General features: G+C 37.4%; 2 protein-coding genes across 2 annotated transcripts; one reads left to right on the plus strand and one right to left on the minus strand.

The window, feature by feature from the left end:
- Positions 1 to 1,950: 1,950 nt before the first annotated feature.
- On the minus strand, positions 1,951 to 11,679 carry LOC135472265 (COP9 signalosome complex subunit 2). Its single transcript, XM_064751681.1, has 13 exons — positions 11,626 to 11,679; positions 9,677 to 9,790; positions 8,507 to 8,587; positions 8,006 to 8,131; positions 6,892 to 7,059; positions 6,494 to 6,598; positions 5,402 to 5,471; positions 4,933 to 5,032; positions 4,413 to 4,544; positions 3,835 to 3,932; positions 3,375 to 3,457; positions 2,915 to 2,973; positions 1,951 to 2,808 (listed from the first exon to the last, which is right to left on the minus strand). Exons 1-13 carry the CDS (start codon positions 11,671 to 11,673, stop codon positions 2,664 to 2,666), a joined length of 1,329 nt encoding a protein of 442 aa, XP_064607751.1. The 5' UTR covers positions 11,674 to 11,679; the 3' UTR covers positions 1,951 to 2,663.
- A 421-nt stretch (positions 11,680 to 12,100) lies between these two features.
- Positions 12,101 to 15,395, plus strand: LOC135472277 (DET1- and DDB1-associated protein 1-like). Its single transcript, XM_064751710.1, has 4 exons — positions 12,101 to 12,284; positions 13,421 to 13,472; positions 14,413 to 14,474; positions 14,862 to 15,395. Exons 1-4 carry the CDS (start codon positions 12,138 to 12,140, stop codon positions 14,964 to 14,966), a joined length of 366 nt encoding a protein of 121 aa, XP_064607780.1. The 5' UTR covers positions 12,101 to 12,137; the 3' UTR covers positions 14,967 to 15,395.
- Positions 15,396 to 15,689: the final 294 nt, after the last annotated feature.

The following is a 15,689-nucleotide window of genomic DNA, read 5'->3' on the forward strand; positions in this document are numbered from 1 at the left end:
AGAAGACTGGAGTGTGCAGAGGAGACAGCAGTGTGCAGAGGAGATAGCAGTGCACAGTGGTGAGTGGAGTACACAGGAGGTTCTCTGAAATGAGAAATTAGTTACCATCTGGTTTGGTGTCTCAGTTGGTAGAGCAGTGGTGCTAGACACCCTGTTTTGAGTTGGAGCCAGTATTTTCACTTGTCCTAATTCAATATTTAAGCTTAAAATCACTTTGTGAAATGGGTACCACATACTCAATGTGTTCACATATTAATAAAGTAACCTTTAAAGCTAACAACAGTAACATTATGTGAATGTTGTCCCCTGCAACCAAAGAATTACACATAATAGCACAATGCATTCAAAATTTACCTTTCTTTTATTTTTTTAATTTTTGTTAGCAATCATATACATTTATTGTACAAGCAAATATCATCAGAGACTCATTAGCAACTGATTACCACTTCTAGTACATAAAGCTATATACATCTCTGCTGCTCACCAACTGCTATATAGAACACACATTATGAATATCCCATGATTCAATGTGGAAAAATAGCCTCAGCTTTGTCACCAATCAGACTGTAACTATAACCAGCCTTCAATAATGAATTAACAAAACTGAAAAAATACACTGGCTTCTGCATGTCGAGAATAAATACAACTAATCCAAAGAGAGTTATTTCAATAACCAGAGCAAATATGACGATATGCAATATACTGAGCAGTCATGCCAACACAGCACATTGTTTGCTTATCGTAACAATACAGAGGTCGGTAAAGATGACGATGTCTGCGTTAATTAAATATGTCGATCAACATGCCCACATTCTCTCTAGCCATTTGGACATTTTCCAATTTATAGGTATTCCACTCCTCCTAACCTGAATATGAAAAAGTACATGTATCTATATTCTGAGCAGTTTAACATTTAAACAGAACATTATCTGTGGACATAGAAAAAGTACTTTCTATATACAGGAACCTTAATCACCAATATTTTGTTACTGCAGCCTAAAAGTATGACATTCAGTTCTCATCTCAGCCACTGTTATAGACAAGTTATAGATGAGCTTTGTAAAGTTTACATATTATTGAAATCCAAATCTTTTTCCAAAAAGCACAATCAGACAAGATCAAGTTTACCTTGAACTTACACTATCTTCGAAAATGGCAAAGGGATCAATTGTTTCATTAACTGGTGTTCACACCAAACAGCATTCTTTTACATACACAAGTGCAATCAATCACCTAGCATTGGATTAATCTTCTAATACTTTTCCAGGCTAAATAGAAATCTGAGAGAGAAGTGAAACACTAATTTGTTTAAGGCCCATCTAGGTTCTTCAGCCGCTTTAACCATTTTTCATATCTTGTCATCTTCTAGCAAAGAATATGCTGACAGATCAAAGTGTGTCTGACAACCACATCATTCTGCTGGAGTTGACAAAACCTTCTCAGTCATGTCAGTGCATAGATCCACTTCTACAGAAGCCCAGCGAAGTGGGTGTGAAAGTTACAGCAATGGCATGCTACAAAGATCCTTTAAAAGGCCTGTATAACGTTGCCGTGTTTAAAATCCTTAATACCAAATGACTGCACATGCATTTGAGAAATACAAAATGCAGAATAGTCCATTACGTGGGCTATCAACAGCTCACATGGACAGGCTGTTTGCTACACCCTGTCCATGTAGCATGGCCTTATGGCCCCACATGGTACTGGTTTTCAGGACGATTATTGCAACAAACTTTGAGTAAAACTCCTGTGTGATAAATACCACACAGGATAATGCAGAGTGGAGTTTAAATACTACATTATATATAATAATGATTGAAAAATGTGAGAGACGGTCCATGAGTCTCCTTCAGCTAAGCTTATAAATTATGGTATTTAAACTTCACCATGCGACGTTCCATGGATTCTTGATATTGATAGCCCTGTCTGAATAATATGGAATTATGTGTGTATCATCTCATTTTAACAAGAGAATAACATTATTATAAATAATAATAATAAACATCATGCATGTATATCTGTATTAAAGGTTGGGTTCAGGTACCATAAAGCCATAATGTGGTATTATTTCTCGTGATGAACTAAATCAACAGTTCACTGACACTGGGAACATTCATACCCTGCAGTATCCTGTTCAAATTTCCAATCTTTCAAACCAGACACCATTCCAGCCATCTTATACAAAATGTCCCAAAACTTGAAGATCATATTTCAAGTCTAGGCATACCCTCATATATTTATTTTAACCACGTGAAGTGAGGACGAGGCGTACAACACAAGTAGAGACAATCGGCTTTACCACCCCTTTCACCCCAAGTATTCTCTTTTAATATGAGAGGCAGGAATCAAATCAACCTACTCAGGAGCATGCAGTACAGATTCTTATCATAAATGTCCTTGGCAGGAGCTGGAAATCATGTAGCGTAGATCATAGAATTCCCTATGCCACAATTCCCTAACCTCATACAGTGTGGCCATATTAAAACCACAGGATGACGTGCTTTGTGAGGGCACAGTCGTCTTAAAAGCTGTCTCTCCTACAGTAAACTCCAGAGTACAATGTTTAGTCTGAGTCACATAAACTCTTCTCCCACAGCTGGGATAACTGTGTCTCTGTTCAGCCATGAATGACCACAGGAAGGTGGTCATTCAGTTGCCGTATGTCAGGCCGTCTTGTTGACCACAGAGAGATGAAGCGTCTGAAGTTGCTGCGTCCAGATGTCCAGCGCTCTGTATCTGGCCACTCCGGACACCTCCTGGTCAAGTTCCAACACCTGGTTCACCTGGTCAATACGGCCATTGATTGTGCTACAACAGATAAACAATCCATGTACAATCCCAAACAATTTGATGCTTATATTATTATTATTAAGAAAAAAAAAAAAAAAGCAAACCAAAGAGGGTCTATACTCACTTGTCTAATATACAGGACACCAGCAGATTTTCCACTTCAGTCACATCAATGTTCAGTTCCTGAAATGATGATTGGTATTTAGATTTTAAGATTTGCCTTGCATGAGATACAAAAAAAAAGTAGAAATCCTCTTTTTGTATATCACTGAACATATGTCTCACGGCCCTATGTAACAATACTTCTTTAAACTGAAAGAATGCTTCATTTTTTGAAGTGCCATACAAAACAAATATATTTTCTTGTTGTCAGAAAATGGTTGTACTTTTTAAACTTTTCCTGAATTGTATGATTGTGAAGGCAATAATTCTGCACAAATGTATGTGGCTTTCAGCACGAGGCTAAATGCATATGCCAAAACCCCTGGACATACACAGCCTTGGAGATAAATTATACTGACCAACAACTGGTAGGTAAATGTAGTATACAGAAAAACATAACAACCAATTTATTCGGAATTTACCTTTGAAATGAATGGAATATGTATCCTGGTATAGGGCTTGATAAGTTTGATTAGCACTTGTGTTCGAATATTCCTAAGTAAATCTGAAAAGTAAAATCCACAAATGTCTCTGTTAGAAAAGATATTAATGAAGCACAAAACAGAAGAAACTTCAATGAACTAAAGTTGACAGATTCACTTCCAAATAGCAGAACTGTATGAAATAATCATGTCACATGTGAATGTTAAGAAGATTCTGATTCCATTTACTGTTGTCAAAACACATACACCTTTTGGCGAAATATGAATATAGTTACAGGATATTGCATTCAGTTCTATTTTTCAGGATATTGCATTCAGTTCGATTTCTCAGGATATTGCATTCAGTTCGATTTCTCTGGATATTGCATTCAGTTCGATTTCTCAGGATATTGCATTCAGTTCGATTTCTCAATTCTACTCCAATGTTACAGACCAGTACCTTCTATGTGTTCTCTGATGAATGGGTCTTCCATGATATTCCGTCGGTTCATCTTAAGAATCTTTTCAAATTCATTGATGTCATTGTTCTGGTAAGAACTGGAACGGATTACAAGTTATCTCAATAAAGAAGCAGTGAATTGCCCAGTATCAAATACAATCACCTTGCAAAACTAAATTCAACACAAATCTAAATCTGTTGAAAAAGTCACTGCCATCAATCACTGATTTCTCAATTTATCAATCTACTACATTTTTGGCTCCTTACATATACATATACATACATTTATGTATACCATTTTTGAGTTAACAGAAATGACACTGAAACTTAACAGAAATTTTTAAGCTACTTTGTCTTCTAACCTGATCAATCCCCAGATTATTATAGCCTAAGGATCTTGTGAAATAAAATATTACATCTCTCAACGAAGTAACTTTACACATGCATGCTTTGGTAGGTAAACCACACTATCTTTTAAGCATATGACACAAAATACGAAAAGGGCTTGGTTGTAACTTCTCCAGCAAAATGGTCATTAACATAGCAAGTATTCTTATCTCAGTAAGAAATTTGCTTACCTAACAAGATTTGTCATTGCCAAGATCTCATTGTCATTTTTGTAAGGCTTGGTTTCTTGGGAATCAAATGGATTAATGCCTGACTTCATGAGCATGTTTGCCAGCACCAGGTACTTCAGACAAGTGGTCCTCCTGGCAGAGGAAGAGAAAATGCAGTCAGTATTCATGTTCATTCAATTTAGAAAATACCTGCAGTAGCCCAAAACCAGCATGTAGAGTCTAACATAAGAAATCATTTGAAATCTTGACTCTTAACAACAGACACACTGTTTCTTGCTTTTCCTAAATTTACATATACATGCTTGGATCAAAGTCACGGTCTATAAATTAAAGATTTTACCTTTGTACGAATTTTCGAAGTACCATTTTATCTAGTTTCTAGACAAAGGTTATCTTGATTGTACTAAACCAGTTCTTCTCACGTTGTCAATTTCATTCAACTCATTGAGAAATGGTAAACATTTTCTCACAGAAATCTTGTACAGAGATTACTCTCTGAACAACTTCAATTTCTTATTACCTTGGGCTTCCAGATTCATCATAATTCTTGAATGCCTCAAAGAAGTCAGTGTGAGCTTTTTCATATTCTCCCTCTCTGAGATGCATCTTTCCGCCACATTCTACAATTTAATTTACAATCACAAAAACTTTTAAAGGGTATGAAGACAGAAAACATCCATGTATGGATCAACTCCTCAATGCCTGAACCTCTCTAATGGTGATTCCTCGTAACAATGTCACTACAGAATGACTAAAACAAACTAAACAAAACAAATGACTACTATTATGTGCTAAACGTAAAGTTGATGCATTTCAGGCTGTACTCTTTAAATAATGAATTACTTTTAAGTCCATTCATTAACCTATACCTTGAAAATAACAAAAGTGACTTTAAATCAAAAACATTTAACTTAATGTTTACATAGAATGTTTCAATCAAATTTAACATGACATTCATGGCATCCACTCTCAGAAAAGATGGCACTTACCTCTAATTACACCCATGATAAGAGGATGAGGAATGGCAGACTTGATATGCAAAGACTGCTCGTACAGGGCCTGCAAAATCACACAGTAATTCTGTTCAAAAGATTCTGTCACTCAGAAAAGTGTTGGCCAGGCCCTGTGATCACGAAGTTGTCTTGGACTTAAGTCAGACTTAGTCGTAACATCGAAACAAAAAATTTACTGCCCTCAAAATGTTCTTATCTTTAGGAATTTTTATTTTAATGGTTCAAGTTGTTATAGACTTGAATGACAAAACTGAAAATTAGCAGTTAAGTTAAAAAATAAGCTCAGGAACTATATCACAAGTTAAGGCTAAAAGACAAGTTAGTGGTCCGGAGACCTGAATGTCACAATCATTTAACTTCACTCTGCTGAAACTTACTTGGCACTAAGCATAAATGGATAGGCCAAGTACTGGTCACTGTGGTGTCAGTGTAGTATGACTGGATGAGGCATCATTCTTTATGTTATCAAAATGGCTTTACAGTGAGGCAGCACTATTAAAATGTTGGCAATAAGATTGTCCTGCTTTAAGGAAATGCAGTCACAAGACAATGAACCACAAACAAGCAAGAAATGTACACAATGAATTCAACAGCCTGTTCTAACCCAAGGAATCAAATCTTCCAGTCTTCAATTCATGTATTTACTGGATTGGTGTTTTACACTGTACTCAAGAATATTTCACTTATGTGACGGTGACCAGCATTTTCTTGGGAGGAAAAGAGGCAGAGAGAGGGAGAAAACCACAACCATCTGCAGGTTGCTAACAAGTCCTGTTGTCACCTCAAGTGAGTGTATAAACAAATACATATTCATTTATATCAAGGGTGCTTTATACTCTAGAATCTTTATAGCCACAATAAGGCAGAGATATTGCCCAAGTGGCACTAGGCCATAATCATTCATTCAAAAATCTTTACGGTTTATGGGTGGAGAGAATAGGCTCTCAGACCACTGCATCACCTCACATACATCTAGCTAACAAACAGCCTGACCATAAGCCACAGATCAAAAAAAAAAAAAAGCATAATTCACAAAGCTTTAATCGTCATTACTGTTATGCAGTTTACCTTGAGTTTCTTGTTGTTTTTCTGTGCTGTGTACATCTGGATTTCCAGGGCATATATCTCCAGTAGTTGAGTTCCCTTTTTCAGATCATCCTCTCCTTCGTCAGTCTATAGACAAACCACAAACTCACAGGCATGATAACTGGATACAAGCGATCTTAGTATATGAAACTTGGCCAGGGCCACCTAACCATGACTTTTTAAAGCAACCAAATAATAACAGCTACAAAGTAGGTATATATTATTACTCCGCGCAGTTTGCTGTAGGACAAATGTTACAGTACAAACTCTGACCCATATATGTGTAATTTCCCTCTGACACATAAACTAAAGTCATTTCTTTCGTTCATTTCATTCTTTGGTTTCTTTAATTAATTTTCATAGAGGTATACAAAAATTACCTGACAAGAGATGTGTAGCTGTTTCAATATTTTCTGTAGCTTGCCGTAGTCCCCTCTGTCAAAGTACAGCTTTCCCAGTTTGGTATTTGTTTTAAACCAAAGCCTCTCATTTTTTGCTTCTTTTAGAGCTTCTAATGTAGTTTCATAAAAATCCTGCAGAAGTTCCATCTGTAGACAGAAAAAGCACAAAATCATAAAACACCTTATTTTGTGTTTTGTCTAAAGTCCTACAGACAATATTCAAGATACACTTTAAATGTGACAGTGAAATACTGAACTTCAATCTAACTCAATCAGCCAAACATTTTGCACATACCGGAAACCTTTCATCTATTCCAATAAATGTGTTCATTTAACAGGTTGTTTCGTTTGTCATTATTTACCACCACATTAACCACCTACCATCAAGAGTATTTGACTTAAATGATAATGGTGAGATTTGTGGGCAGAGCAATACAGGCAGTACTGTATGAAATCATTCTATATCATCAGGAACATGCGCCGGTGCTTGACAAATCTCTAGATTTAGAAGCTGTAGCATTTAACCAATGATTTATTTATTTATCTGATTGGTGTTCTATGCCGTACTCAAGAATATTTCACTTATACAACGGCGGCCAGCATTATGGTGGCAGGAAACTGGGACCAGGGGAAACCCATGACCATCCGCAGGTTGGTGACAGACCTTCCCACTTACGACTAGAGATGAAGCCAGCATGAGCTGGACTTGAACTCACAGCGACCGCATTGGTGAGAGACTCCTGGGTCCTTACGCTGTGCTAGCGCGCCTACCAACTGAACAACGGAAACCCCCTTTAACCAATGAGAGCAGGAATTAAGTTTGTGACCATAATGGTCCATGGCCAGTGGACTTCTGGGAAAAGTATTAAGCCACGTCCAGCTGGAGGAACCCTAAAATGTGCATTTAATTTGTTTTTCTAACATCTTGATTTTCCAGCCAGGTATTAAAAGGCCATATATTATAACTCAAGAAGCACACCAAATTTTTCAGACTGTTGGAGGATATAAAAATGCTATTAACTGTTGAGGAACGCAGAAAGCTTGTATTCTTAATTGCATAACGGGACGTAAGTATGCGGACTATTACACACACCTGTTTTGACGTAGATATGTAGTCCAAGATGGAATTGATGGACTTCTCAGAATAGTTCCGTGTCACAGCTGATTTGATGTACAACAACAGTTGTTTGTATCGCTTCATCATCTCTTCATATTTACCCTATAATTACATGAATAGGCAAACATAAAGGGATAAACCAGTATATTTTGTACAGTGGTATGAAATTACTGTGTGATGTGGAACAGTGAGCTGTCCTTTGCTAAATTCCTTAAAAATTATAATTTCCTTGATGTTTTCGAATATCAATACTTGAGTGTTAAGCATATATGTGGCAAATGGTATTTATATTCATACAAGTAGTTAAAGCAATAAAATAATTTTATGAGGGCTTTAAACTTTTTCTGATCCCACTCAATAATGAACAGCAAACTTCCATAGCAGCATTTTGCGCTGGAGACTTAACCACCTAGGTGGCTCTTAACAGAATTTGAAGTGTGATGACATGTTATTTTTACAGATCAAAAAGCTTCTCACCAGTTTAAAGTTGATTTTGATCATCTGTTTCAAGGCTTTAAATCCCCATTCTCCTTTGTCTTTTCCTTCCAGTTCTAAAACCTACAAATATGATTGAATCAACGTTGTGTAAACTAACAGTTGAAAGTGTCAAACACAAATTTATGTATGATTAAGTCTATGTACCTCAATATTTGTATCAATAGAAAGGTTCAGCACAGCTACGTATACACTTACAGATATTAATACAATTACTGAAACCATATGTCTATGCCAAGACTGCAGGTGACACTATTCATTTTAAGTAAACTCTGCTATTTGCTCATTTTTCAATGTGAAATGGGACTAAATTTTACAACCCAAAACAGCATCAAAGGTATGCTTATAGTTTCCTTACAATTCTTGACACAATGGAGTAAACCTACATCACAAGATATTGACAAATTACAATCTGTACTGAAGTGTGAGGCATGAGCTGGATTTGATTTGATTTGATTTATTGGATTGGTATTTTACACCATATGCAAGAAAATTTCATTCATACAATGGTACGAGTGACACTGGTATTGAAAGAGAAGGAACTATACAACATACTCATAATTTTGACATTTTCAGCATTTCTGAAATAAATTCTGAATATTTTTCTGAAGTTTTTTTTTGTATAAATAAAGAGGAATTACTCCAAAAAGAGGACAAATCTCATGCCTGAATGAGAGTCAGCATCGCAGTCGGAGGAAACCGGGCAGAGCCTGGAGGAAATACACAACCATTCACAGGCAGCTGTCAGACCTACCAATTCACATCAGCCACACTGGAAAGCTGGATTTGAGTCTGAACGTCACTGACCAAGGGTCACTCAAATGGGACAAGAACATGAAAACGACGACTTCACTTTTGACATCCAAGTTCACACATATTGTAATTGTGTAAATGTTCTCTTCTTGTCATTTGCATCATCACATTACTCCAAACGTGTCACTCTGACTGCCAAAATTGAGGAAAGGAACAGATGAAAACAATGCCTTTTCTAATCATCTTGTTTAAATTCGGAACCCCCATTTAAAAGCTGCCAATTTTTTTTTGTTCTTTTGGAACAATAACAAATTTTCGGCATTCCTTTGGATCTCACTTGTTACTGACCTCTCTGGTGTCATAAGCAAATCTAAACCAATGCAAAAAAACAGACGCTACCTTCTGAAAACTCTCCAGAGCAGCACGAGGGTCATCCTCCTTCAGCGCTTTTGAATTATAATACTGATTTTCCAGATCCACATCTGGTTCGGAATTACTCTCTTCAGAATACTCCTGAAAATATTTAATGGTTTTGGTAAGTTCACTTGTGTCCCCTTACTGTTCACAGCTGTACACGTACTTGGAGTGTAAATGACGCTCAACCAATGAAAAAGATTTGTAAAAAGACTAAATAAACTAACATATGTGTGCAAGTTTAAAATGTTCATATAGCCACTGGTCAGAAATAGTTTGGTATCAAATTGGGATAATGTAAATTCCTCATGACCACCATTACAATCAAGGACACTCACATTATTAACAATAGTCGAAGTACTGCTGTGATTACACCATGGCCTAAATTATGACTGTTTATATATTTATTTACTCAAATGGTAATTTGAGACCATATTTATCATGTTTCTCTTTCAAATATAACCTAATTCTTCAACCTTTTCAACCATCTCTGCAACTAATTAGTTTGAAACATTCTTGCACAACCATGAGGCGTACAGATATAATTGGCACAGTTTTATGAAGCTTACATCTCAAGTGACATAACACGTCATTTCGGCATCATTTTTATAATACAACATAACTGAAAACAGTGTTTTAGCAGTTGAAAATGTAAAAGATTTACAATATTTATGTATTTATTGTTTTTGTGTTTTTTTTTTTATTTGTTTGGTGTTTTACGCCACACTCAAAAATATTTCACTAATATAATGGTGGCTAGTATCATGGTAGGAGGAAACCTGAAAGATTTATGTCAAGCAACACATATATTTACAACTGTCATCAATATGTAGCACTTTGTATTCAAGCAATTACCACTGGGGAAAATCCCACCGACATGCTTGCATTTCACACTAAAAAGAACTCTTCAGCACTGCCATCCCAGAAGAATTATTTTTGTCTGGTACCCTGACTTCCGACATGAACTGCCATGCAAGGGCAGCAGGGTAGCATGCAAAAAATAACTTTTCTTGTCGTAAAAAAACAGCGTGTATATGTCAGAAAAGGGACGTGTGCGAAAATGCAAGAGGGTAGGATTTTTTAAAATCATTTTATTTGACTAGCGTACTGAGAAATATTTCACTATATTCTAGCCTATGTTCAGCCACATTTTGCCCACAACCATCTGCATGTTGCTGGCAAACTTCCCCATGTATGATGGGAGAGGAAGGTCATTGCACGAGATTGCTCTGACATTAGGTTTGGCAAAAGTTTTGATCAGCCAAAATCAAAAAACTGATGAGTGCGAGACAAAAATTACCCATCAAATATGTATCCGAACAAAATTTTGCCACACCCAGCTTCAGAGCAATCTTGGATTATACTGAGCTTCCTCAGCAGCAGCACATTAAACACTAGTAGGCCAATTCTTACCAATACACCAATAGCATTAAATACTCAACGACAATACACAGCTACCTTTCACAGTTTTGGATGAAGGCGCTCCTTTTAATTTCAGAAATCGTGAGGAGAAATACCCTTCTTGAACCTGGAAAATCGTATTACGGTTACATCTTTGCAAGTAAACTTCCATAAGCAAGCTTCTGGGACGAGTATAAAGGGAGACAACTTATTAACCGGCAATGGCTAAATCTCAATCTCACATTATTTTTGCACGGTCATATTTTCTGGGGATATATATTCCTCGACAGTCTCAGTCTAATAACATAACTATGCATCCGTATACATAGTTCTATGAGCAGTTGCATAGCTTTGATTCTTGTTTGCATTTTTTTTGACAGTGCCATTGGCAGTGGCACCAGTAGCACTGCCACTCGGAGTGAAAAATGGGCGACCAAGATTGCGCGAAGCTAAGATCATGACAGAAGAATTTCTGCAATGATGAGTTTATGATATTAAATGAATTTCAAAAGCAAGCATTAACAGAATCATACCAAATCATATTCTTCGTCATCGTCAACCATAAACTCTTCGTCCGACATGTTGACGGTTTTAGCACTGAGCACGCGCACTGTCTGGAATGACGTCACTTCTCCTACACGAACGCGACGACACTCCTTGTGCGCATGTTGGAATAATGGCAGTTAGAAACTCGGGTGTTATCAAACGCTTTTTGTTCGAGTAAAATAACAGTTTCTGCGAAAGAAATCATATTGTGGTTGCTTTTTATGATATATTGATTTATAGTAGCAGTTTTATTTTGTAACTATATCGGTAGATAACCTCATGCCGACCTTTGTGTAGGCAAAACAAGGATTCTTGCGTATTTGATAGAGGCAGCGATGCAACTTACATTGAACTCTGTTTAAACCAGTGACTGGGCGCAGTTTAACTTCAAGATGGCGAGTATTTTAATGTTTATGGACACATTTAGCCTTTTAAATGTCTGCTGTATCTGCCATACTTGTCATGAACCATCTTTTCCCCAATGGCGATGTTTTAAAGGATGCTTGCAATTGTTTCTGCCCTCACACTCACTCATGTTTGTAATCCGTGTACATTATCTTTTCAGGCCGACTTTCTGAAAGGGTTGCCCTCTTACAACGAGACAAACTTTACAAGGTTTCACCAAGATTCGAGCTGTAAAACAACGGTAAAGTATACGATATCAAGTTTTCGTTCTAACAGTCAACGTGTTTTATGGAGTATTCCTATCTCGGATGTATTCTCTTATAGGATATACGTTATTACTTGTCCGTCTCACAGCTTGACGTTGAAATGTTTGCCACCAGGGCAGAAAAATCCCAGTATCCTTCACACAGTAAGATTCATAGTTAAGGGCTCACAGTTGCACTCAGGAGAGACAGTCGTTTGTTATTAATTTATCACACACATATACATTTGTAAAGGGGGGCCTCTGTAGCCCAACGCTAATCTGGACGTTCCTACGCCCAGCATCGGTCATACAGACTTCCACCCGGACAACTTCACTTAAAAAAAAAAAACGGCTCGAACCCAACCTTATTTTTGCTATCCATCGATTCCCTGAAAGGCGGGAAGTGTGATATGTCAAAGCCAGCATTGATAAGCTATTTTTCAGCAGTTATCCAGCTGTGTAAACAACTGAAGTCAACGTCTGCCATGGTGGGATTTTTTGTTTTTTTCATTGGGCAGGGTAATGGGCTGCAAAAATTTTAGCCCACCCAACATTCTATTTACAGGACATGCAATTCTGTGGTACCTTGAAATGAGGTAAGGTTTGACCCATTTTGTTTAGTGAAATTCTCTCCATGGAAGTCTATATGACCAAAGCTGGGCGTTACAGTAGGAACGTCCAGCTTAGCTTTGGGCTAGGACTGTGTGGTTGAAGTGGTTGCCTTGCCAGCACAGGGCAATGACCCAGGGCTAGGAACCTTTCACCCACGACCAATGCAGTCATCTCTCTGGCTATACATGGGAAGGTCTAGCATCAACCTGCTCTGCCCAGTTTTCTCCCAACATAATACTGACCCCAGATTACAGATGAAATATTCTTGAGTATGTTGTGAAACACCAATCAAATAAGTAAGTAAATTTGTGAAGGCTTCTGTCTATAACTTCTAAAACTAGTTGTTGAGTAATGTACCCGAAACTCTCTTTCGAAGCAACGCAGTTTTGAGAGTTATGGAGGGAAAAGCCTTGAATGTGTCAGATTCATGGTAAGAAATGTTTTTTTGCTTTTCAGCATCCTATGCAAGTTTGTGTTTAACGGAGTAAGAGCATGATGTATTTCAATGTTATTTGCTGTAGGTACGGAGACCTGGTGTGTATATATCAACTAAGGATCATCCCTGTGAACAAGGTAAACAGTTTTGGCTATGATAAAGATATAGGAAATTCAGGTGCAGATGTTGCAAGTAACATTTGTACAGCATGCCACAAAACTCCCAAGAAGAGCTTATTCATTTTATTAAATAGTATATATTCTGTTCCAGTAATTTCCTGCAGAATGTCCATTGTTTAATGATTTTTAGATGGCTCAGTTGTCTGGTGTGTAAAGATGTAGCTTCTGTCCCACACCACAGTTGTATTGGGAAAGACACATGTGACACAACTGCCCAGCTCTGCAGCTAGTCTTAAGTTAACAACTCTGGTCGAATACTTCAACTCAGGTGAAAATGACTGATCTCCACTGTGAGTTAAAAATAACTAATGACTGCAACTGAAACTAGTCAAAATATTCCAGGTAGAAAACTTGATGCTGACGTACCATGTTGCCCTTCAAGTTAGTCTGTCAGGTGAACAAGTTAGATTGGGAACAGGCTTATCAGTTATTATATATCAGTGTGTCGATTGGTTGATTACCAGTATATCAGTCATCACTTAAGCCTACTTGTATTTGTCAGACATTTCCACTTAATCCATAGTCTCATCCTTTGAACGTTACAATAACAGGGCTTGAAGGGGTGAAACTTCGTCTTACTGTTTATACGAACAACAACAACATCAAAATGTCGAACTGTGTGGATCTTCAACGTTTTCATTTGTTTGTTTTTTTTTTTTTTGGAATTGCCTCCAAAGTTACTTTGTACCTTCTCACCAGAGTTATCTCACTGGAGGGCAGATATGTGTGCTACTTGAATAATTCAGAACACTCTCTCCAGAGAGCTTTCTCACTGGTGGGTAAGTGTGTGCTACTTGAATGTCTCGGCTTGTTCTCACCCGAGAGCTTTCTCACTGCCTGGCAATTGTACGTGTATTTTCATGACTAATTATGTTGATGTACATTTGTTCCTCCACAGTTATTACAACAGAGAAGACCAATATTCTACTGAGGTATCTACATCAACAGTGGGATAAAAGGGTAGGTTTTACTCTTGGAAAATAACATTTATTTATTTATGATACTGACCGTATAAAATACCCTTACTGTTATTTATTTAATTGGTGTTTTGTTTTGCGCTTTACTTATACGACAGCAGCTAGCATTACATGCATGGTGGGATAAAACTGGGCAGAGCCCAGGGGAAGCCACGCCCATCTGCAGGTTGCTGGCTGACATTCCCACATACACTGGCTGATTTAGCCTCTGGTTACAAAGCTTCAAGTGTAATGACAGTCTCTCTGTGGAAGATATATTTGATTTGTGACAATGTGAACATAAAATAACTGATAAAGTATTGAAGCAACAATTTATTTTAGATATGTATTTATGCCATTGACAAGTCTTGTTTTCTGTTATCTTTTGTAGAATGCAAATAAGAGGGACTCAAATAAGGCAAATTTAGATACAGTTGAAGGAAACAACAGCCAAAAAGTACCTAGATTAAGTCAACAAGGGAGCAGCAATTCATGAAAAGTTCTGTGTGGGCAAAGGAATATTCGTCTCCATGTGTGTGAAGACAAAACTACAAGAGACCATGGCCAGTTGTTGTGAGCTTGGGACTGGGAACTTGATCCCTGTGAGCTGTGCCAACACATCTCTGTGCAGAGACACACTGTTAAAACAGCTTGTAGTGCTCAACAATAACAACAGAACAGTGACCCAGTGGTCCAGTTTTAAACGTGAAACAAGGTGGACATTTTGTTCAGTGGCTAGTTCAGTGGTTCTTGTATGTGAATGCTTTACTGCCCTATGTGAACAGCTAGAAAATCCATTTGATCTGACATGAGCTCTGATGGTAATCTGTGTACCTAAAGCTAAACATTGGCTGCATTTCGAATTGGTGAAGTTCAAGGGTTCACAGCATGGTTGATTTATTCAGTCTGTACTATACAATTGTCTCAAAGGCTGCAAATGCTGTAGTTTTGTTGTAAAAGTGTTTTTTGAATAGACGACCTCTCCTGATATATGAAAGTATGGAATTTTGTAGGTCAGACTATTTTCTCTGTCAGTAAGCAGATCTGCATCAGTTATATCCTGCGGTGTGTAGGGGACTATGAACCGCAGTTTTGACTTCTCCAAGTGTTGCTGTTAAGTGAAAGAGAATGAACCTTTGATGTTTCTTTTAATTGTGAAAATGAAAGTACAAAAACTTGGATTTACATCACTGGCATCTGACCTTGTCAGTGTGATCCA

Source organism: Liolophura sinensis, chromosome 8, assembly GCF_032854445.1.
Source record: "Liolophura sinensis isolate JHLJ2023 chromosome 8, CUHK_Ljap_v2, whole genome shotgun sequence".
Lineage (NCBI taxonomy): Eukaryota > Metazoa > Mollusca > Polyplacophora > Chitonida > Chitonidae > Liolophura > Liolophura sinensis.